Source organism: Carcharhinus amblyrhynchos, chromosome 4 (genome assembly GCF_965287045.1).
Source record: "Carcharhinus amblyrhynchos chromosome 4, sCarAmb.v2.hapA, whole genome shotgun sequence".
NCBI lineage: Eukaryota > Metazoa > Chordata > Chondrichthyes > Carcharhiniformes > Carcharhinidae > Carcharhinus > Carcharhinus amblyrhynchos.
In genome coordinates this window covers 921,288-943,561 of record NC_137327.1, presented here as the reverse complement: position 1 = coordinate 943,561, position 22,274 = coordinate 921,288, and the positions used below count along the sequence as shown (strand labels likewise).

At 45.7% G+C, this 22,274-nt stretch overlaps 1 protein-coding gene across 1 annotated transcript in view; it reads left to right on the top strand.

Annotated features, from left to right (window-relative positions):
• The window catches only part of cdh15 (cadherin 15, type 1, M-cadherin (myotubule)), an 83,943-nt gene that overhangs the window by 45,265 nt on the left and 16,404 nt on the right, over nucleotides 1–22,274 (top strand). Inside the window, exons 2-9 of the mRNA XM_080188050.1 lie at nucleotides 2,659–2,829; nucleotides 5,041–5,193; nucleotides 5,273–5,417; nucleotides 14,116–14,273; nucleotides 14,998–15,126; nucleotides 16,244–16,429; nucleotides 18,230–18,483; nucleotides 20,885–21,027. Coding sequence (XP_080044176.1) covers nucleotides 2,659–2,829; nucleotides 5,041–5,193; nucleotides 5,273–5,417; nucleotides 14,116–14,273; nucleotides 14,998–15,126; nucleotides 16,244–16,429; nucleotides 18,230–18,483; nucleotides 20,885–21,027 — 1,339 coding nt within the window. The remainder of the gene's footprint in view (nucleotides 1–2,658; nucleotides 2,830–5,040; nucleotides 5,194–5,272; nucleotides 5,418–14,115; nucleotides 14,274–14,997; nucleotides 15,127–16,243; nucleotides 16,430–18,229; nucleotides 18,484–20,884; nucleotides 21,028–22,274) is intronic.

Here is a 22,274-nt window from a genome sequence, read left to right as displayed (position 1 = left end):
TACCTCCTTCAGACACAGCCTTTCCTGACTCGACCTTTCCCCAACACTGCTCCCTGACTCGCCCCTCTGCATGCTGGTGATGTTTAGCTGGTAAATAACAGCTGGTATATCTCACTGTGTGTGAGGAGGTGCAGGGCTCTGCATCCATGACCCAGGAAGGAACACGGCAATACGAGGAGGCCATTCAACCCGTCAAACCTGTCCCATCATCCATTTAGATCATAACTGATCTACATTCTAGATCCATGTACCACTTTGATTCCTTATTCATTAATATGTTTAGCTACCAGGAATCTATCAAACTCCACTTTGACATTTTTTAATTGTCCTCCAGTCTTTCTGCTGGAGAGATTTCCAAATGTTCTTGCTAACAGCTGGATAATAGCCTTGATCTGAAAATTAGGAGAAGATAATGCTGCAATCGTATTGTCATTGGGCTGGTAATCCAGAGACTGCGTAATGTTCTGGGGACCCAGGTTCAGATCCCACCACTGCAGATGGTGAAATTTGAAATCAAATAAGAATTTGCAATTAAATGTCTAGAAAATATTGGAAAACGTTGGTCACAGGTATAGTGCCAGAGGATTGGAGGATAGCGAATGTTGTCCCATTGTTTAAGAAGGGGAACAGAGACTTCCCCGGGAATTATAGACCGGTGAGTCTTACTTCTGTTGTGGGTAAGGTTTTAGAAAAGATTATTAGGGATAGGATTTATAGTTATTTGGGGAGTAATGAATTGATTGGAAATAGTCAGCATGGTTTTGTAGCGGGTAGGTCGTGCCTTACTAACCTTATTGAGTTTTTTGAGAAAGTGACCAAAGAGGTGGATGGGGGTAAGGCAGTTGACGTGGTGTATATGGACTTTAGTAAGGCGTTTGATAAGGTTCACCATGGAGGGTTTCTGCAGAAAATGCAGATGTATGGGATTGAGGGTGATTTAGGTAATTGGATCAGGAATTGGCTAGCAGATAGGAGACAGAGGGTAGTGGTTGATGGTAAATATTCGTCATGGAGTTCAGTTACGAGTGGTGTGCCTCAGGGATCTGTTTTGGGGCCACTGCTGTTTGTAATTTTTATTAATGATCTGGATGAGGGTATAGTTGGGTGGATTAGTAAATTTGCTGATGACACCAAAGTCGGAGGTGTGGTAGATTGTGAGGAAGGGTGTCTTAGTTTACAGCGGGACTTGGACAAGTTGCAGAGCTGGGCCGAGAGGTGGCGGATGGAGTTTAATGTGGAAAAGTGTGAGGTAATTCACTTTGGCAGGAATAACAGATGTGTGGAGTATAGGGCTAACGGGAGGACTTTGAATAGTGTGGATGAACAGAGGGATCTAGGTGTATGTGTACATAGATCCCTGAAAGTTGGGAATCAAGTAGATAGGGTTGTTAGGAAGGCATACGGTGTCTTGGCATTTATTGGTAGGGGGATTGAATTTAGGAGCCGCAGCGTCATGTTGCAACTGTACAAAACTGTGGTGCGGCTGCACTTGGAGTACTGTGTGCAGTTCTGGTCCCCACATTATAGGAAGGATGTGGAGGCTTTGGAGAGGGTGCAGAGGAGGTTTACCAGGATGTTGCCTGGTATGGAGGGGAGGTCCTGTGAGGAGAGACTGAGGGATTTGAGGTTGTTTTCGTTAGAAAAAAGGCGGCTAAGAGGGGATCTTATTGAAACATATAAGATGATTAGAGGTTTAGATAGGGTGGACAATGATAGCCTTTTTCCTCGGATGGAGAAAGCTAGCACGAGGGGGCATGGCTTTAAATTAAGAGGGGGTAGTTATAGGACGGATGTCAAGGGTAGGTTCTTTACCCAGAGGGTGGTGAGGGATTGGAATGCCCTGCCTGCTGCAGTTGTAAATGCGCCTAGTTTGGGGGCGTTTAAGAGATCCGTGGATAGGTTTATGGATGGAAAGGGTTTGGTTTAGGTTAGAGGGTCATTGCTTTTTAACTGGTCGGCGCAACATCGTGGGCCGAAGGGCCTGTTCTGCGCTGTAATGTTCTATGTTCTAAAAGGAAATCTGCCATCCTTATCCGGTCTGGCCTACATGTGACTCCAGATCCACAAAAATGGGGTTGACTCTTAAATGTCCTCAAGGATGGACAATAAATCCTTAATGATTAATAAGTTTGGGTATTAAAGATGCTGACATAATTTCCAATATGAAATGAAATGGCAGGTTTTGGTTAACGGAGATGGCTTTGGTTAATGGTGTCGGGGTTCGGTTAGCGGTGTCGGGGTTCGGTTAGCGGTGTCGGGGTTCGGTTAGCGGTGTCGGGGTTCGGTTAGCGGTGTCGGGGTTCGGTTAGCGGTGTCGGGGTTCGGTTAGCGGTGTCGGGGTTCGGTTAGCGGTGTCGGGGTTCGGTTAGCGGTGTCGGGGTTCGGTTAGCGGTGTCGGGGTTCGGTTAGCGGTGTCGGGGTTCGGTTAGCGGTGTCGGGGTTCGGTTAGCGGTGTCGGGGTTCGGTTAGCGGTGTCGGGGTTCGGTTAGCGGTGTCGGGGTTCGGTTAGCGGTGTCGGGGTTCGGTTAGCGGTGTCGGGGTTCGGTTAGCGGTGTCGGGGTTTGGTTAGCGGTGTCGGGTTTGGTTAATAGTTGCAGAGTCAACTTCAGGCGACAATAAACTGTTGATTATTTAATTGTTTTGAATTATTCTTTCCAGATTTCGATGACTGTGACAGCTCAATCTCCACAGTCAGAAAATGTCCCTGTTCTGTATCCATGGAGACTGAAAAAAGCAACAGAAGAGTTAGCAAGAGTTAAACGAGCCTGGGTCATACCTCCAATCGCTGTCTCCGAGAACAGCAGGAAGATCCCATTCCAGCTAGTTCAGGTACAGGTGCATCATCAGTCACAGGAACGTGTGTACACAGCAGGCTCCGGATTAATTCCAGCATGTTAGGTTTGTTCAGAGAGAATGGTTGCTTCAAAAAACAGATTAATTACTCATTTCTCTCAGTTCACACTCTCAGAGCTGTAGACTGAGAGAACAGAGCAGCACTGTGGGGGCACTGAGTACTACACTGTCAGAGGGTCAGTGCTGAGGGAATGCCGCACTGTCAGAGGGTCAGTGCTGAGGGAGTGCCGCACTGTCAGAGGGTCAGTGCTGAGGGAATGCCGCACTGTCAGAGGGTCAGTGCTGAGGGAGTGCCGCACTGTCAGAGGGTCAGTACTGAGGGAGCGCCGCACTGTCAGAGAACATAAGAACATAAGAAATAGGAGCAGGAGTAGGCCATCTAGCCCTTCGAGCCTGCCCCGCCATTCAATAAGATCATGGCTGATCTGTCGCTGCTCAGTTCCACTTTCCCGCCCTCTCCCCATAACCCTTAATCCCCTCGCTTATCAAAAACCCATCAACCCGCATCTTAAAAATATTTAATGAGGCAGCCTCCACCACTTCAACGGGCAGAGAATTCCAGAGATTCACCACCCTTTGAGTGAAGAAGTTCCTCCTCAACTCCGTTCTAAACCGCCCCCCCCCTTTATCTTGAGGCTGTGCCCCCTAGTCCTACTGTCCTTTCTGAGCGGGAAGAGTCTTTCCACCTCTACCCTATCCATCCCATTCATCATCTTATACGTCTCAATGAGATCTCCCCTCATTCTTCTAAACTCTAACGAGTACAAGCCTAGTTTATTCAGCCTCTCCTCATAGTTCAACCCCCTCAACTCCGGTATCAGCCTAGTAAACCTCCTCTGCACTCCCTCCAAGGCCAAAATATCCTTGCGTAAGTGCAGCCACCAAAACTGCACACAGTACTCCAGCTGCGGCCTCACCAGTGCCCTGTACAGTTGCAGCAAGACCTCCCTACTTTTATATTCAATCCCCCTCGCTATGAAGGCCAGCATCCCATTTGCCTTCCTGACCACCTGCTGCACCTGCAAGCTGGGTTTTTGCGACTCATGCACAAGGACCCCAAGGTCCCTCTGCACTGTCGCATGCTGCAGTTTTTCGCCATGTAAGTAATAGTCCTTCCTACCATTATTCCTACCAAAGTGGACCACCTCGCACTTGCCAACATTAAATTCCATTTGCCATTTCCTGGCCCATTCGCCCAGCCTATCTAGATCCTTCTGCAGACTCTCCACACCCTCCGCACAATTTGCCGTTCCACCAATCTTGGTGTCATCAGCAAATTTCGACACCATACACTCGGTTCCCTCCTCCAGATCAGAGGGTCAGTGCTGAGGGAGTGCTGCACTGTCAGAGGGTCAGTAATGAGGGAGTGCTGCACTGTCAGAGGGTCAGTGCTGAGGGAGTGCCGCACTGTCAGAGGGTCAGTACTGAGGGAGTGCCGCAGTGTCAGAGGGTCAGTGCTGAGGGAGTGCCGCAGTGTCAGAGGGTCAGTGCTGAGGGAGTGCCGCACTGTCAGAGGGTCAGTGCTGAGGGAGTGCCGCACTGTCGGAGGGTCAGTACTGAGGGAGTGCCGCACTGTCAGAGGGTCAGTACTGAGGGAGTGCCGCACTGTCAAAGGGTCAGTACTGAGGGAGTGCCGCACTGTCAGAGGGTCAGTACTGAGGGAGTGCTGCACTGTCAGAGGGTCAGTGCTGAGGGAGTGCTGCACTGTCAGAGGGTCAGTGCTGAGGGAGTGCTGCATATGGAGGCACATGGACTTCATGAACTTTTAATTCCATTTTTTTCACATTCCACATTTTTATTGAATTCAAATTTCACCATTTGTCACGGTGGGATCCAAACCTGGGTCCCCAGAACATTACCCTGGGTCTCTGGATTACTAGTCCAGCGACAATATCACTAACTCATCATGTGCTCACACAGATGTAAATAAGAAGGGGTATTAGGAGAAGGGCCCTAAAGATTGGTGGATGGGAGTGGGTTTTATCGAAAGAAAGGAAGGCGGAGCAGTGAAAGGTTTCAGGAGGGAATTCCAGTGTGTGAGACTCAGTGCTGACTAGCCATTGTTTGGCAGTGTTCAGAGTGTCATCTTAATGAATGGGGCGACAGAGGGAATTTGGAAAATGAGAGCATGGTGAAAAATAAAAACAGATGGAGGATGCAGATAATTTCATTTTGTCTTGTGAACAGATCAAATCAGATAAGCTTCCCAGCAAGGTGATCTATAGCATTAAAGGACCAGGAGTGGATGAAGAGCCAAAGGGAATCTTCAGCATTGACCAAGACACAGGACTTGTCTTCCTGACTACAGTGCTGGATCGTGAGGAGAAGAGCAGTTACAAGGTAGGAAAACTGAGAGAGTGAGCAGAGGATACATCACGTCCAGAAACCTGAGATAATTCGCTGGCTTTGTTTCACATAGATCAAAGCTTACGCTGTTGATGAGACAGGAACACCACTGGAAGAACCCACAGACCTGGAGATCATTGTTATTGATCAGAATGACAATCGACCAACCTTTCACCAGCAATATTTCACTGGACATGTTCTCGAGGGATCAGCTCCAGGTTTGTACCATGGGATACAAAACGGTTACCCTGTTATTACAGGCTGAAGTAGTTAAAATGTACAGCGGGCACAATGATTAGTACTCCTGTCCCTCAACTCCAGGGACGTGGGTTCGATTCCAGCCTCGAGTCACTGTCTGTGTGGAGTTTGCACATTCTCCCCATGTCTGCGTGGGTTTCCTCCAGATGCTCCAGTCTCCTCCCACACTCCAAACTATATAGATTAGATGGGTTGACCATGGGAAATGTGTGAGGATACGAGGATAGGGTGGGGTTGGGAGCCTGGATAAGTTACTCTGTTAGACAGTTGGTGCAGACCTGATGGGCCAAATGGCCTCTTCTGCACTGTAGGGATTCTATGAAAATGTATATTTGTAAAAGCCTTGCCTCTTGTCCATCTCTCATATTTCAAACAACACCGGGGAGTTCAGTTATTTTCCACAATTTCTTCTGACCTTGAAAACCTGATTTCCACCAAAGCCAGATTCTACGGATTTACAAGTAGCTGCAAAGAGACACAAGCTTCTTTTAACCAGCAATTTGTCTCTAAATTACCTCAAGGACTGAATCTGGCACAAACTGGAGCTAATCAGCAGAAAGCAGTTCCCTAGTGTTCTCCCTATCTGGACCTACCACAGTGCAGATTGCCACACCAATCACTCTCTTGTAAGCGGCACAGTGAAACTGCACCCCCCTGCCCAATCGTAACAGTTTCAGACACGATGTTCTGCCACACACCAGCATCCCTTACGCATGGAATGAGGACAAATATCAGCACTTTGCACTGTGACCCACCAAAGGATTTCCAGGAAGTTGCTCATATTGGTGAAGCTTGGACATCACTGACCTCCATCATCTGTGCAGCACACAAGCATCATTTGGTAAAGGCAGGACCCAACAAGGATTGCTTTGGATTAATCAATTAAGACAATGTCCATCATTGATTCAAAAAACAAAACTGACAGAATAAAACTCACCAGCTAGAACACTACAGGACCTGAAAATGGCCAAGAACAGCTGTGTAAAAGGCAGGGAGATTCTGCGTAGAAAAACATCGGATTGACAGAAACATAGAAACATAGTGGACCTGGCAGATGGAATACAATGTTGGCAAGTGTGAGGTTATCCACTTTGGTAGGAATAATAGAAGGAAGGACTACTACTTACAGGGCAAAAAGCTGCAGCATGCTACGGTGCCGAGGGACCTGGGGGTCCTTGTGCATGAGTCGCAAAAACCCAGCCTACAGATGCAGCAAGTGGTCAGGAAGGCAAATGGGATGCTGGCCTTTATAGCGAGGGGGATTGAATATAAAAGTAGGGAGGTCTTGCTGCAACTGTACAGGGCATTGGTGAGGCCGCAGCTGGAGTACTGTGTGCAATTTTGGTCGCCGCACCTGCACAAGGATATTTTGGCCTTGGAGGGAATGCAGAGGTGGTTCACTAGGCTGATACCGGAGTTGAGGGGGTTGAGCTATGAGGAGAGGCTGAATAGACTGGGCTTGTACTCGTTAGAGTTTAGAAGGATGAGGGGGGATCTTATAGAGACGTATAAGATGATGAAAGGGATGGATAGGGTAGAGGTGGAGAGGTTCTTCCTGCTCAGAAAGGACAGTAGGACTAGAGGGCACAGCCTCAAGATAAGTGGGGGACAGTTTAGAACAGAGTTGAGGAGGAACTTCTTCACTCAAAGGGTGGCGAATCTCTGGAATTCTCTGCCAGTTGAAGTGGTTGAGGCTACCTTGCTAAATATATTTAAGACACGGGTAGATAGGTTTTTGGTAGGCAAGGGAATTAAGGGTTATGGGGAGAAAGCGGGAAAGTGGAACTGAGCCACTTCAGATCAGCCATGATCTTATTGAATGGCGGGGCAGGCTCGAGCGGCTAGATGGCCTACTCCTGCTCCTATTTCTTACGTTCTTATAGAAAAGCTACAGCACAATACAGGCCCTCCAGCCCACAAAGTTGTGCCGAACATGTCCCTACCTTTGAGATTACTAGGCTTACCTATAACCCTCAATCTTACTAAGTCCTATGTACTTATCCAAAAGTCTCTTAAAAGATCCTATCAAATCCGCCTCCACCACCACCACCGGCAGCCCATTCCACTCACCCACCACCCTCTGAGTGAAAAACATACCCCTGACATCTCCTCTGTACCTACTCCCCAGCACCTTAAACCTGTGTCCTCTCGTAGTGACCATTTCAGCCCTGGGAAAAAGCCTCTGACCATCCACTCGATCAATATCTCTCAACATCTTACAAACCTCTATCAGGACACCCCTCATCCTTCGTCTCTCCAAGGAGAAAAGGTCGAGCTCCCTCAACCTATTCTCATAAGGCATGCCACCCAATCCAGGCAACATCAAGGGCCTGTACGGTGCTGTACTGTAATGTTCTAAGTTCTATGTTATAGAATTAAAGATGAAAGAGAAAAATCATTTTCAAAGAGAGGTGTAAGATTGCAGGTGGGTTTGGTAATGAGATCCTGAAGTGGTGAGCACTGGAAATAGACCTAGAACATAGAGAACATAGAACATAGAACATTACAGCGCAGAACAGGCCCTTCGGCCCACGATGTTGCGCCGACCAGTTACAAAAACAATGACCCACTAGCCTATACCAATCCCTTTTCGTCCATAAACCTATCCAGAGATCTCTTAAACGCCCCCAAACTAGACGCATCTACAACTGCAGCAGGCAGGGCATTCCAATCCCTCACCACCCGCTGGGTAAAGAACCTACCCCTGACATCCGTCCTGTAGCTACCCCCCCTTAATTTAAAGTCATGCCCCCTCGTGCTAGCTTTCTCCATCCGAGGAAAAAGGCTATCACTATCCACCCTATCTAAACCTCTAATCATCTTATATGTTTCAATAAGATCCCCTCTTAGCCGCCTTCTTCCCAACGAAAACAACCCTAGATCCCTCAGTCTCTCCTCATAGGACCTCCCCACCATACCAGGCAACATCCTAGTAAACCTCCTCTGCACCCTCTCCAACGCCTCCACATCCTTCTTGTAATGCGGGGACCAGAACTGCACACAGTACTCCAAGTGCGGCCGCACTAGAGTAGTGTACAGTTGCAACATTACACTGCGACTCCTAAATTCAATCCCCCTACCAATAAACGCCAAGACACCGTACGCCTTCTTGACAACCTTATCTACTTGATTCCCAACTTTCAGGGATCTATGTACACACACACCTAGATCCCTCTGTTCATCCACACTATTCAAAGTCCTCCCGTTAGCCCTATACTCGACACATCTGTTGCTCCTACCAAAGTGAATTACCTCACACTTCTCCGCATTAAATTCCATCCGCCACCTCTCGGCCCAGCTCTGCAACCTATCTAAGTCTCCCTGCAGACTATGACACCCTTCCTCACAATCTACCACACCTCCAACTTTGGTGTCATCAGCAAATTTACTAATCCACCCAACTATACCCTCATCCAGATCATTAATAAAAATTACAAACAACAGTGGCCCCAAAACAGATCCCTGAGGCACACCACTCGTAACTGCACTCCATGATGAATATTTACCATCCACCACCACCCTCTGTCTCCTATCTGATAGCCAATTCCTGATCCAACTTCCTAGATTACCCACAATCCCATACATCTGCATTTTCTGCAGAAGCCTACCATGGTGAACCTTATCGAACGCCTTACTAAAATCCATGTATACCACGTCAACTGCCTTACCCCCATCCACCTCTTTGGTCACCTTCTCAAAAAACTCAATAAGGTTAGTAAGGCACGACCTACCTGCTACAAAACCATGCTGACTATTTCTAATCAATTCATTACACTCCAAATAACTATAAATCCTATCCCTAATAATTTTTTCTAAAACCTTGCCCACAACAGAAGTAAGACTCACCGGTCTATAATTCCCGGCAAAGTCTCTGTTCCCCTTCTTAAACAATGGGACAACATTCGCTATCCTCCAATCCTCCGGGACTACACCAGAGACCAATGACGACCTGAAGATCTGAGCCAGAGGCTCTGCAATCACCTCTCTAGCCTCCCAGAGAATCCTAGGGTAGATCCCATCCGGACCAGGGGACTTATCTATTTTCAGCCCCTCAAGAATTTCCAGCACATCCTCTTTATCAACCGTAATACTGTCTATTTTACACCCCTGCAACCCAATGTCCTCCTCAGCTATATTCATGTCCCCCTGCGTGAACACCGAAGAGAAATATTGGTTCAATACTTCTCCAATCTCCTCCGGTTCCACACACAACTTCCCCCTGCTGTCTGTAACTGGCCCTAATCTTGCCCTGACCAACCTTCTGTTCTTGACATACTTATAGAACGCCTTAGGATTCTCCTTAATCCTATCAGCCAAAGTCTTCTCATGTCCTCTTTTAGCCCTTCTCAACTCACTCTTCAACTCCCTCCTAGCCAATCTAAAGCTTTCTAGTGCACTATCTGAGCCCTCCAATCTCATCCGAACATAAGCCTCCTTTTTCTTTTTAACCATCGACTCAACTCTTTTAGTGCACCACGGTTCCCTAGATCTACCAAATCCACCATGCCTGACAGGGACATACCTATCAAGGACTCGCAGTAGCTGCTCCTTGAAAAAATTCCACATTTCAGATGTTCCCAGTCCCTGTAATCCCCTAATCCAATCCATGCTTCCTAATTCACTCCTGATAGCCTCATAATCGCCCTTACCCCAGCTAAAATTGCTGACCCGAGGTTCACGCCTATCTCTTCCCATCACTAAGGTGAACGTAACCGAATTGTGGTCACTATCACCAAAATGCACACCAACTTCCAAGTCTAGCACCTGGTCTGGCTCATTTCCCAGCACCAAATCCAATATAACCTCACCTCTAGTTGGCCTGTCTACATACTGAGACAAAAAACCTTCCTGCACGCTTTGTACAAACACTGACCCCTCTAGCGAGCTAGAACTATAGCAACTCCAATCAATATTCGTAAAGTTAAAGTCTGTGGAAAAGCAACTGCTGCCACCCTCAGAGAAAAATGTTTGTGTCTGCAAAGTTATAATACAGACTTTGGCCCTCAATATTGGATGAGAGAAAAGCTTGTGCAGGATTTCCCCAGTCGCAACAGCAGATTTCTGGCAGCAGTTCAAGAAGGCAGCTCACCACCACCTTCTCCAGGGCAACCAGGAATGGACAATAAATGCTGGTCCAGCCACCGACATCCACATCCTATAAATGAATTTTAAAAAACAGTAGCTTTGTGTGCAGCAGTTATAGCAGGACCTACCTCTTTAACCATCGGCAAAGGTACATTGTACACACGGCATCTGAAATAGGTTGTTTGCTGGACCTTCTTTGGTGGATGGAAGAATGCAGACCACATTGGTAAACCAAACCCTGAAAAGTCTTGTATCCTTTAATCAAATCCTCTCCCACCCAGTAAATTATGGAATTCAGATTATTTTAATACGTATCCAAGATGAACATAGAGTAAAGTATCTAATGATTAAATCAAGGGAACTGACTGCACACACACAAACGAGGATGTGAATATAGTCGTGACTGTAAAGAATTTGAGCTGTTTGAATAGACTTGGCTTGTGTTTCCTTGGATTTGGAAGGTGAGGCAATTGAGGGATTCAGAGAGTAGTAAGGGTGAGGAATGCCCTGTCCGCAACAGTAGCGGACTCCCAACATTAAGGGCATTTAAATAGTCATTGGATAAACATATGGATGATATTGGAATAGTGTAGGTTAGATGGGCTTTAGATTGGTTTCACAGGTTGGTGCAACATCGAGGGCCTGTACTGGGCTGTAATGTTCTATGTTTTAAAAGGATAGGTCGAGGAAATTACTTCCTCTGGTCAGGGAGTCAGAACAAAGGCGCAGAACCTTAAAATTAGTATTTATCATTCAGGGTATCAGTCTTTACAGTGAGGATAGTGGAAATCTGGAATTCTCTCCTCCAATTGGTTACTGAGGCTCAGGCTCAATTGAAAAATTCAAAACTGAGATTGCTGAATTTTTGTTAGACACTTGTAGGTTTAAAGGTTGACATTATGAGGTTAGGTTGCTTAGACTAAGCTTGTATTTCCTTGAGTTTAGAACAGTAGATGGGATCTTATTTTGGAATTTCAGCTGATCAAAGGATTTGATAGAAATCCTTTTTTTTGGTAAAGGTATTCAGAGACAAGGACCCTAAAATCTGAAACAGGCATTGAGACATGATGTCAGAAAGCGCTTCTTCACAAGAGAGAGAGTGGAAATAGATAGCGCTTCTTCACAAGAGAGAGAGTGGAAATAGAAAGACAAGTGGCAAGTGAGATAAAGTGTACAGAGATATTGAAAGGTTAAGTAAGTGGGCAAAAAATTGACAAATGGACTATCAGGTGGGTAAATGTGAAGTTGTTCAGTTTGGAAAGGAGATCAAAAGAACAGAGTATTATTTAAAAGGACAAAAACAGCAGAAAGCTGCCAGGGGACTTGGGGGCACTTGTGCGTGAAGCACACAGGTAATCAGGAAGGGTAATGGAATGTTGGCCCTTATTTCAACAGGGTTGGATATAAGAGTAGGAAATCTTGCTGCAACTGTACAAGATACTGGTGAGAGCACATCTGGAGTACTCTGAGCAGTTTTGGTCCATTTATTTAAGGAAAGATATTATTTCATTTCAGGCAGTTCAGAGAAGGTTCACCAGGATGATCCCCCGCATGAAGGGATTGTTTAATGGGGAAAGATTAAACAAGTTGGGTTTCTGCTCAATGGAATTTACACAACAGACACCATCTCCCTGACACTGCACTCAACCCTGGAACACCTAGATAACAAAGATACCTATGTCAGACACCTATTCATAGACTACAGCTCAGCCTTTAACATCATTATTCCTGCGAGCCTCATCTCCAAACTTCATGGCTGGGGCTCAGCTCCTCCCTCTGCAACTGGAACCTAGACTTTCTAACACACAGACCACTGTCAGTAAGGATAGGCAACAACACCTCCTCCACAACCATCCTCAACACTGTTGTTCGGCAAGGTTGCGTCCTCAGCCTCTTACTTTACTCTTGACACACAATGGCTGTGTGGTCAAATTCCCCTCCAATTTGATTTTCAAATCTGCAGATGACTCCACCATTGTGAGTCGGATCTCAAACGATGACGAGGCAGCGTACAGGAATGAGAAAGAGAATCTGATGAACTGGTGCAACAAAACTCTCTCCCCCAATGTCAACAAAACAAAGGAGATTGTCGTCGACTTCAAGAAGTGTAAAGGAGAACATGCCCTTGTCTACATCAATGGGAGGAAGTAGAAATGGTCGAGAGCTTCAGGTATTTAGGAGTCCAGATCATCAACAACTTGTCCTGGCCCCACATGCCGACACTGTGGTTAAGAAAGCCCATCAATGCCTCTACTTTCTCAGGAGGCTAAGGAAATTTGGCATGTCTGCTAAATTCTCACCAACTTTTACAGATGCACCATAGAAAGCATTCTTTCTGGTTGTATCACAGCTTGGTCTGGGCTCCTGTTATGTCCAAGACCGCAAGGAACTACAAATGGTTGTGAATGAAGCCCAGTTCACCACTCAAACCAGCCGCCCATCCACTGACTCTGTCTACACTTCCTGCTGCCTCAAAGAAGCAGCCAGCATAATTAATGACCCCACGCACCCAGATATTCTCTCTTCCACCTTCTTCCGTCAGGAAAAATTCTGAGATCATGTAGCAACCAACTCAAGAACAGCTTCTTCCCTACTGCCATCAGGCTTTTGAATGGACCTACCTCGCACTAAGCTGATCTTTCTCTACACCCTAGCTATGACTGTAACACTACATTCTGCACTCTCTCCTTTCCTTGAATATCTACATTATGCTTTGTCTGTATAGTGCACAAGAAACAATACTTTTCACTGTGTATTAACACATGTGACAATAATAAATCAAATCAAAATTTAGAAGAATGAGAGGTGATTGTTCAGAAACATTTTGGATTCTTAAAGGGCTTGACAGGGCAAATGCTGAGAGGATCTTTCCCTTCATGGGAGAATCTAGGACCAGAGGACACAGAATCAGAAAAAAGGGGCGTGAATTGGAGACTGAGATGAGGAGGTTTTGCTCTGAGGGTTATGAGTCTTTGGAATGCCTAGAGCAGTGGGGACAGAGTTCTTGTGTAAATTTAAGGCTGACATAGGTAGATATTTGATGAATAAGAAAATCAAGGATTACAGGGAAAGGACAGGAAAATGGATGTGAGAAATTCGGATCAGCCAGGATCCTATTGAATGCCACAGCAGGCTCGAGAGGCCGAGTGGCCTACTCCTGTTCCTATTTCACATGGTCTTATGAAAATCTGTCCCAACAAAGATACCCGATGTGTAGTGAAAATCTCAAAACTTAGACTGATGATTTTTTTGATGGAAAGAAGTATTCAGGGTTTACTCTGGATAAGGGTAAGGTGGATAGGTTTAATTAACATAAATGCAAATCTTGCTTTTTAATACACAAAATTCAACCACAATTAACCCATATAACAGAACAGACTCAAGGGGCTGAGTGGCCTCCTCCTGTCCCTCGGACTCAAGCCCGTTAATATAGTTGGGATGAGGTGGAGCACATACAGGATATGTTCAGGTGTTGAGAACCTGGCTCATCTCCTGACTGCTGGCCTTAGGTTGAGCTTGTTTGGGTAGAATCAGAATGTTCTCACTTGCTAATCTCTGTGTGGAATGTTCCAGGCACATTGGTAATGCGAGTAACTGCCTCTGACGCTGATGATCCTCAGACTGATAACGCTGCTCTGGGCTACTCGATAGTTGGTGACGGAAGAGGAATTTTCCGAATTGATCCCACGACAGGAGAGATCCGTACTGTCGGAATAGGACTGGATCGAGAGGTGAGTAAGAAGTTAAAAAGAATCCAGCACAAAGAGAGAGCTGTAAAGACACTTGTTAGGCCTCATTTGGAGTACTGCATCCAGTTCTGTACGCCATACTTGAGGAAGGATGTGAAAACATTGGCGAGAGTACAGGGGAGATTTACAACAAAGATAAACAGCTGTAACTATGAGGAGAGACTGGAGAGGTTGGGCTGTTGTCCTTGAAGAAAAGAAATCTGACAGGAGACTTGTAGCCAAGATCCTGAGGGTTATGGACAGGGTAGTGAGAAACTGTTGGAGAACATCAAGAACTAAAAGGCACAGATTTAAAATAAGGGGTAAAAGGAGTAAAAATATTGTGAAGAAATTTCTTTTTACCCAGAGGGTGGTTGGAGTCTGGAACGAGGTTTCTGAGAGGGTGGTGGAGGCAGGTTCCATTGTGGCATCCAAAAGGAAATTGGATTGCTGTCTGAAAAATGTGCAAGATTACAGGGATAGAATTTGGCGAGGGATTAGTTAATTATGTTCAGATTGATTAGAATCAGGCTCTCGCTCATTGTGGGCATGAACCCGATTACATCATTGGTAAAGGCCAATGGAAATTGGAAACACCAGAGTGACCAGCACTTTTTGAATCTCATGGGATTTGACCTCATTCCAGCGATCCCACACACAGACAGTGTGGGGTCACAATGTGAGGGAGTGAGGAATTATTTCCTGAATGTTTGTGTTTTATTTGCAGAATATTTCTGTGTACAATCTGACTATACAAGTGGCAGATCTGTCAGGTGAAGGATTGTCGAACACTGCCACTGCAGTCATCTTCATCAATGACATCAATGACAATGCCCCAGAGTTCATCACCTCTGAGGTTCGTGATGTAATTCAGTCTGTTCATCATATTGATTATTGAGAAACTTATTTGATTATTGTCACATGTATTAGTATACAGTGAACAGTATTGTTTCTTGCGTGCTATACAGACAGAGCATACTGTTAATAGAGACAGAAAGGAGAGAGTGTAGAATGTAGTGTTACAATCATAGCTAGGATGTAGAGAAAGATCAACTTAATGCAAGGTAAGTCCATTCAAAAGTCTGATGGCAGCAGGGAAAAAGCTGTTCTTGAGTCAGTTGGTACATGGCCTCAAAACTTTTGTATCCTTTTCCCAACGGAAGAAGGTGGAAGAGAGAATGCTCGGGATGCATGGGGTCCTTAATTATGCCGGCTGCTTTTCCCAAGGCAGCGGGAAGTATCGACAGTGTCAATGGATGGGAGGCTGGTTTGAGTGATGGACTGGGCTTCGTTCTCAACCTTTTGTAGATGAACAGTTGATCGCAGAACATCAGCAAGGTGAATGGTCAAGACTTACTTTAAGTGAAGGGTCAAGGTGCAAGACAGCACCCAAGGTGAAGGGTCTTGACTGAAAGAATACGATATCAGCAGAGGAGGAATGAAAGAGGACAACCTGAATAAAGTGTCTGCTATCTGGTGTTTCTTGGTGTAATTGCTGTGATGAGCACAACCCAAACATCCAGAGCTGCTGGAGGGCTCGTGTACACTTAGTGGATCTGAGGCTCTCTCAATGAAGAGACCTAAAGCAGTAGAGATGCTGGACACCCAGGAGAAACCTTTAGTTCCAAGGCTTCCTTCATACAATGGCTGCTTTCAGAGGCCTTCACCTTCATCCGGAGTAGACCCCATGTTGGCTCCCTTATCCTTCCCATTACTGTGTGGGATTTGCTCTGATCAAAAAGCAGGGCTGTTCAGAGCTCCCAGCTCTGAACCCTCATTGCGGTGGGGGCTAGTTTGGTGAAACTGAGTGTTGCTAGTTCTGGATAATATGCTTTACCCCATCAAAGGAAGAGACATGCTGGTCCAAGATTTTTAGTAGACTGCTCAGACACATCACTCTTATTGAGTAAGAAATATAACATTTTTAAATATTGGCTACAATTCCTAATAACCTCTGAACTTGGCCCTTGCAGTTCATTACTGAAGTGTCAGAGGACGTGGTGGGATCGGAGATCGGCAAAGTCAGTGTGGAGGACAAGGATCAGCCTGGAACGTCAAACTGGCTTGTGGACTACACCATTACTGATGGCAATGACCAGGGACTCTTCAGCATCAGGACTGAGCCGGAGACCAACAGAGGCATCCTATTTGTTGAAAAAGTAAACCAATAAAGTAGCAGTTTAACAATTAGATTTATGTTTAGAGAATGGAATTGTCACCTTGGAGAGACCCAGACAGAATTCAAATAACCTGCATCCAAATCCAACCCAAGTGGGTGAGAGATCTAGGCAGTTCTCTCTTTCAGCCTATCAGAGATGAGACTGGTCTGACCAATTGGGCAGCAGAAACATAAAAAATAGCAGGGAGGCCATTTGGCCCTTTGAACCTGTCCCACCATTCATTATGATCATGGCTGATCATCCAATCCAACAGTCTGATCCCACCTTCCCCCATATTCTTTGACCGAGGGGAAAAATCAGAGGGCAGATTTAATGGTCAAATACACTCCAAACCAGGAGTAATTTTTCAGCTAGAAGCTAGACTCCATCAGTTAACAGTCTAGAGATAAAATGATCAGATTACCCAATGGTCTGAGGTCAAGGGTCAGATCCTCTGACAGTCTAACCAAATGTCCAAACTGAAGAAGATGTGCTGAAATGTCTAACTTAGAAGGTTAACCAATCCTTTCCCTCTTGGTTTATGGTTTATCTCCTGAGTGTTGCCAGCATTTTCACTATTTAAGAACATAAGAACATAAGAAATAGGAGCAGGAGTAGGCCATCTAGCCCCTCGAGCCTGCCTCGCCATTCAATAAGATCATGGCTGATCTGTCATGGCTCAGTTCCACATTCCCGCCCTCTCCCCATAACCCTTAATCCCCTCTCTTATCAAAAACCCATCAACCCGCGTCTTAAAAATATTTAGCGAGGTAGCCTCCACCACTTCAACGGGCAGAGAATTCCAGAGATTCACCACCCTTTGAGTGAAGAAGTTCCTCCTCAACTCCGTTCTAAACCGCCCCCCCTTTATCTTGAGGCTGTGCCCCCTAGTCCTACTGTCCTTTCTGAGCGGGAAGAGTCTCTCCACCTCTATCCTATCCATCCCATTCATCATCTTATACGTCTCAATGAGATCTCCCCTCATTCTTCTAAACTCTAACGAGTACAGGCCTAGTTTATTCAGCCTCTCCTCATAGCTCAACCCCCTCAACTCCGGTATCAGCCTAGTAAATTTCCTCTGCACTCTCTCCAAGGCCAAATTATCCTTGCGTAAGTGCGGCGACCAAAACTGCACACAGTACTCCAGCTGCGGCCTCACCAGTGCCCTATACAGCTGCAGCAAGACCTCCCTACTTTTATATTCAATCCCCCTCGCTATGAAGGCCAGCATCCCATTCGCCTTCCTGACCACCTGCTGCACCTGCAAGCTGGGTTTTTATTATTAAATTATTTCTCATTGCTACTGAGGAGAACCCAGGAACATCACCGTCCATCCCACAATGTCAGACAGAATAACTCACACACAGAGTCAGGGACTGAGCTCTGAAGTAGTGAAGTGTTGCTTGGCTCAATGTTTCACAGGGCAGGTCCTCTGAAAGGATCAGTCTCAGACTCTGCTGTAAGTGGCTCTCAGCTGCAGCAGGTAATGTGGAGACAGCTACAATCACCACTACAGGACGTTTCTTCAAATCTTTACCTAGCTTTTAAATTCTGCCCAAATACTCTTTATGTTACTCAGTAACATGTTTTATTTCATACTGCTTGTGTGAAACACCATGGGCTGTTTTGCCATGTTAAACGTAAGTTGCTTTTGTACAATTGGCCTCCAGATCTTCAGACTCAGGTCAGGACAGGGATCAGTGGAGGGGTGGGGGGGAGAGAAAAGCTGAGACAATGGAAAAAGGTTAGAGAACACAAGAAGTCACACATGGAGATTGATTTTGCTGCCGTCTGTTTCAGAATCTTGATTATGAGAAGGCTGACAAGCATATCCTGACTGTGGAAGCAAAGAACAAGGAAGCTGTTACCCCTGGAGCGCCTCAAACTCTCCGCTCCTCCGCGAAAGTCATTGTGACAGTCACTGACGTGAACGAAGCCCCCAGCTTTGTGGAAGACCCTCGCAAACTGAGTGTGCCAGAAGGGTTAACAGCAGGAAGCATTCTGACAGTTTACACAGTCACTGATCCTGACACAAAGCAACAACAGAATATCAGGTCAGGCTGACTGTTAATTGCTTAATTCCCTGACTATCCCAAACTTCCTGTTCCCTAGTCTGGGTGTATTCCCCCCGGGATCGAGACACCGTCCCCCCCGATTATCGAGACACCGTCCCCCCCGATTATCGAGACACCGTCCCCCCCCGATTATCGAGACACCGTCCCCCCCCGATTATCGAGACACCGTCCCCCCCCGATTATCGAGACACCGTCCCCCCCCGATTATCGAGACACCGTCCCCCCCGATTATCGAGACACCGTCCCTCGGTATCTGGATGTATTTTCCCCCAGTGTCTGAATGTGTTGCCTCTATCAGCAGTTTTATTTTCCCCATGTTTCAGATGTTTTCCCCAATATCTGCACTTATTTTATCCCATGTCTGGGTTTTATTTTCTCCTGAGCTATGTTTTTTTATCTCCATGCCCTTTCTTTATTTTATTTGTTCACTTCTGGGATTTGGATGAGGCCAGCATTTATTGCCCATCCCTAATTACCCCTCAGGGTGATTGTGAGCTGTTTCTTACACTGCTGCAGTCCATGTGGTGTGGAACATAAGAACATAAGAAATAGGAGCAGGAGTAGGCCATCTAGCCCTTCGAGCCTGCCCCGCCAGTCAATAAGATCATGGCTGATCTGTCGTGGCTCAGTTCCACTTTCCCACTTTCTCCCCATAACTCTTAATTCCCTTGTCTATCAGAAACCTATCTACCCGTGACTTAAATATATTCAGCAAGGTAGCCTCCACCACTTCAATGGGCAGAGAATTCCAGAGATTCACCACCCTTTGAGTGAAGAAGTTCCCCCTCAACACTGATCTAAACTGCGCCCCCCCTTCCTTATTTTGAAGCTGTGCCCTCTAGTTCTGTTTTCCTTTCTAAGTGGAAAGAATCTCTCTACCTCTACCCTATCCATCCCCTTCATTATCTTGTAAGTCTCTTTAAGATCCCCCCTCCGCCTTCTAAACTCTAACGAGTGCAGACCCAGTCTATTCAATCTCTCCTCATAAACTAACTCCCTCATTTCCACTATCAGCCTGGTGAACCTTCTCCCTCCAAGGCCAATATATCCTTTTGCAAATAAGGCAACCAAAACTGCATACAGTACTCCAGTTGTGGCCTCACCAGTGCCCTGTACAGTTGCAGCAAGACCTCCCTGCTTTTATATTCTATCCCCCTCGCTATAAAGGCCAACATCCCATTCGCCTTCTTGATCACCTGCTGCACCTGCAGACTGGGTTTTTGCGATTTGTGCACAAGGACCCCCAGGTCCCTCTGCACCGTAGCATGCTGCAGCTTTTCACCCTTTAAATAATAATCCCTCCTACTATTATTTCTACCAAAGTGGATAACCTCACACTTGCTAACATTATACTCCATCTGCCAGGTCCTCGCCCACTCACAGCCTATCCAGATCTCTCTGCAGACTTTCCACGCAATTCGCTTTTCCATTCATCTTCGTGCCATCATCAAATTTTGACACCCTACACTCAGCCCCCTCCTCCAGATCGTCTATGTAAATGGTAAACAGTTGAGGCCCCAGCACCGATCCCTGCGGCACTCCACTAGTCACCAACTGCCAAACAGAATAGCACCCATTGATTCCAACTCTCTGCCTCCTATTAGACAACCAATCCTCTATCCACGCTAACACCTTACCCCCAACTCCATGCACCCTAACCTTTTGCAGCAACCTTTTGTGAGTCACCTTATCGAACGCCTTCTGGAAATCTAAAAACTCCACATCCACCGGTTCCCCTCTGTCTACCGCACTAGTCACATCTTCATAAAAATCCAGTAAATTTGTTAAACACAACTTCCCCTTCATGAATCCATGCTGCATCTGCTTGATCAAACCGTTCTTTCCTAGGTGTCCTGCTATTTCTTCTTTGATGATGGATTCTAGCATTTTTCCAACTATGGACGTTAAGCTCACCGGCCTATAATTCCCTGCCTTTTGTCTGCTACCTTTTTTAAACAGCGTTTTAGCGTTAGCTGTTTTCCAATCCTCCGGAGTTCCCCAGAGTCCAGCAAATTTTATTAAATAATTACTAAGGCATCTGCTATTACTTATGCCATTTCTTTCAGGACCCTGGGATGCATTCCATCTGGACCCGGGGACTTGTCTACCTTCAGTCCCATTAGTCTACCAAGCACTACCTCTCTAGTAACAGTAGGTACACCCATAGCACTGTTAGGGAGATTTTGACCCAATGACAGTGAAGGAATGGAGATATATTTCCAAGTCAGGATGGTGAGTGACTGGGAGGGGAACCGCCACATGGTGGAGCTTCCTGGACATTTTCCCACGTCTGAGATTTTTTAGCTAGATCCATGTTTATTTTTTCCATGTTTTTGGGTATTTCTCCGGAACACTAATTCTGTCCTTTCCGATGTTCCAGTTACGGGATTCAGTATGATCCGGCTGATTGGCTGATAGTCGATGTGAACACAGGGGAGATAATTCTTCAGCAGAATATTGAGCGCAGATCTCCATTCCTACTCAACCATCAATACATAGCAGTAATCACAGCAACTGATAGTGGTAAGTACACAGGGATAAAACAGCAAGTTACCAACAGACATCAATAAACATGAAATGATGGACTGATAGAGAAGTAAACTGGAAAGAAAAATTATTATTATAAAGCAGAGTAATCAAGTGGGAATCAGGATAATAACTAGTGTCATAAATAGTAAGAAAGCAATTAATAGAGTATTGCAAATTCTTTACAGCAGTGATAGGCCATTCAGCCCCAAAGGTCCATATTAATGTTTAATAAGAATTAGAGTAATGAAACAGGATGATAACAATAGTTCAGGTTGTAATTTCTGTGCCAGCTCAGACCCAGGATCTCCTCTCAATGTTTTGGTGAGTTGGATTTACTGCTATCGATGATGGAATGATAAAATGGTTGAAACACAGGAGGCCATTTGGTCCACCATCTTTGTGCAGACCCTCTGAAGGAATAATGCACCTCATGCTATTGTCCTACCTTTTCCCCATAGACATGAAAATGTTTAATTTCAGATAATGGTCCAATTCTCTCTTGAATGCCTCAATTAAACTTGCTTCTACCGAATGCTCAGGCAGTGCATTCCAGCTCCTATGCATTTACTATGTGAAAACATTTGTCTTCATGTTACCATTACTTCTTCTCTCAATGATCTTAAATCAGTGCCCTCTAATTCTTAATCCTTCCAAAAATGGGGACAGTTTCTCCCTATCTACTGTACCCAGGACCTTCAAATCTCCTCTCAAGAAAATAGTTCCAACCTGTCCAATCTTTCTATGTTACTGGAGTTCCTCATTCCTGGAACCATTCTCGTAAATCTCGTAAAGCCACACATTCATTTCCCTAATTTTATTTGCCCTATGCTAATTTGCACATGGCTCAAGTAATAACCTAGATACTATTATCTTTGAGCTTCTGCTTTTTAACTTATTCCCTAGGTCATCTTACTGATGATGCAGAACCTCTTTCCTAGTTTTAAAACTGTCATCTATACCTACTAGGCCACAACAAATGGATCCTCTGCATCCCATTGCAAGTTCTCCAGTCTTGAACAGATGTCCTGAACACTGGCACTGGGCTAGCCATCTGGTCTCCTGCTCTTTGCTACAGGGAACAGTGTCAATCACCCTCAATTTAGTGTTCCCTACTTGCACTACATTCCTTTTTTGCTCCTTCACTTTAATGGCTTCCTGTACCATGGTGCTATGGTTAGTCAGCTCATCCACAATGCAGTCCCCACTCTCATCCAAACAAGCTAATACAACCTCAAAGCTGC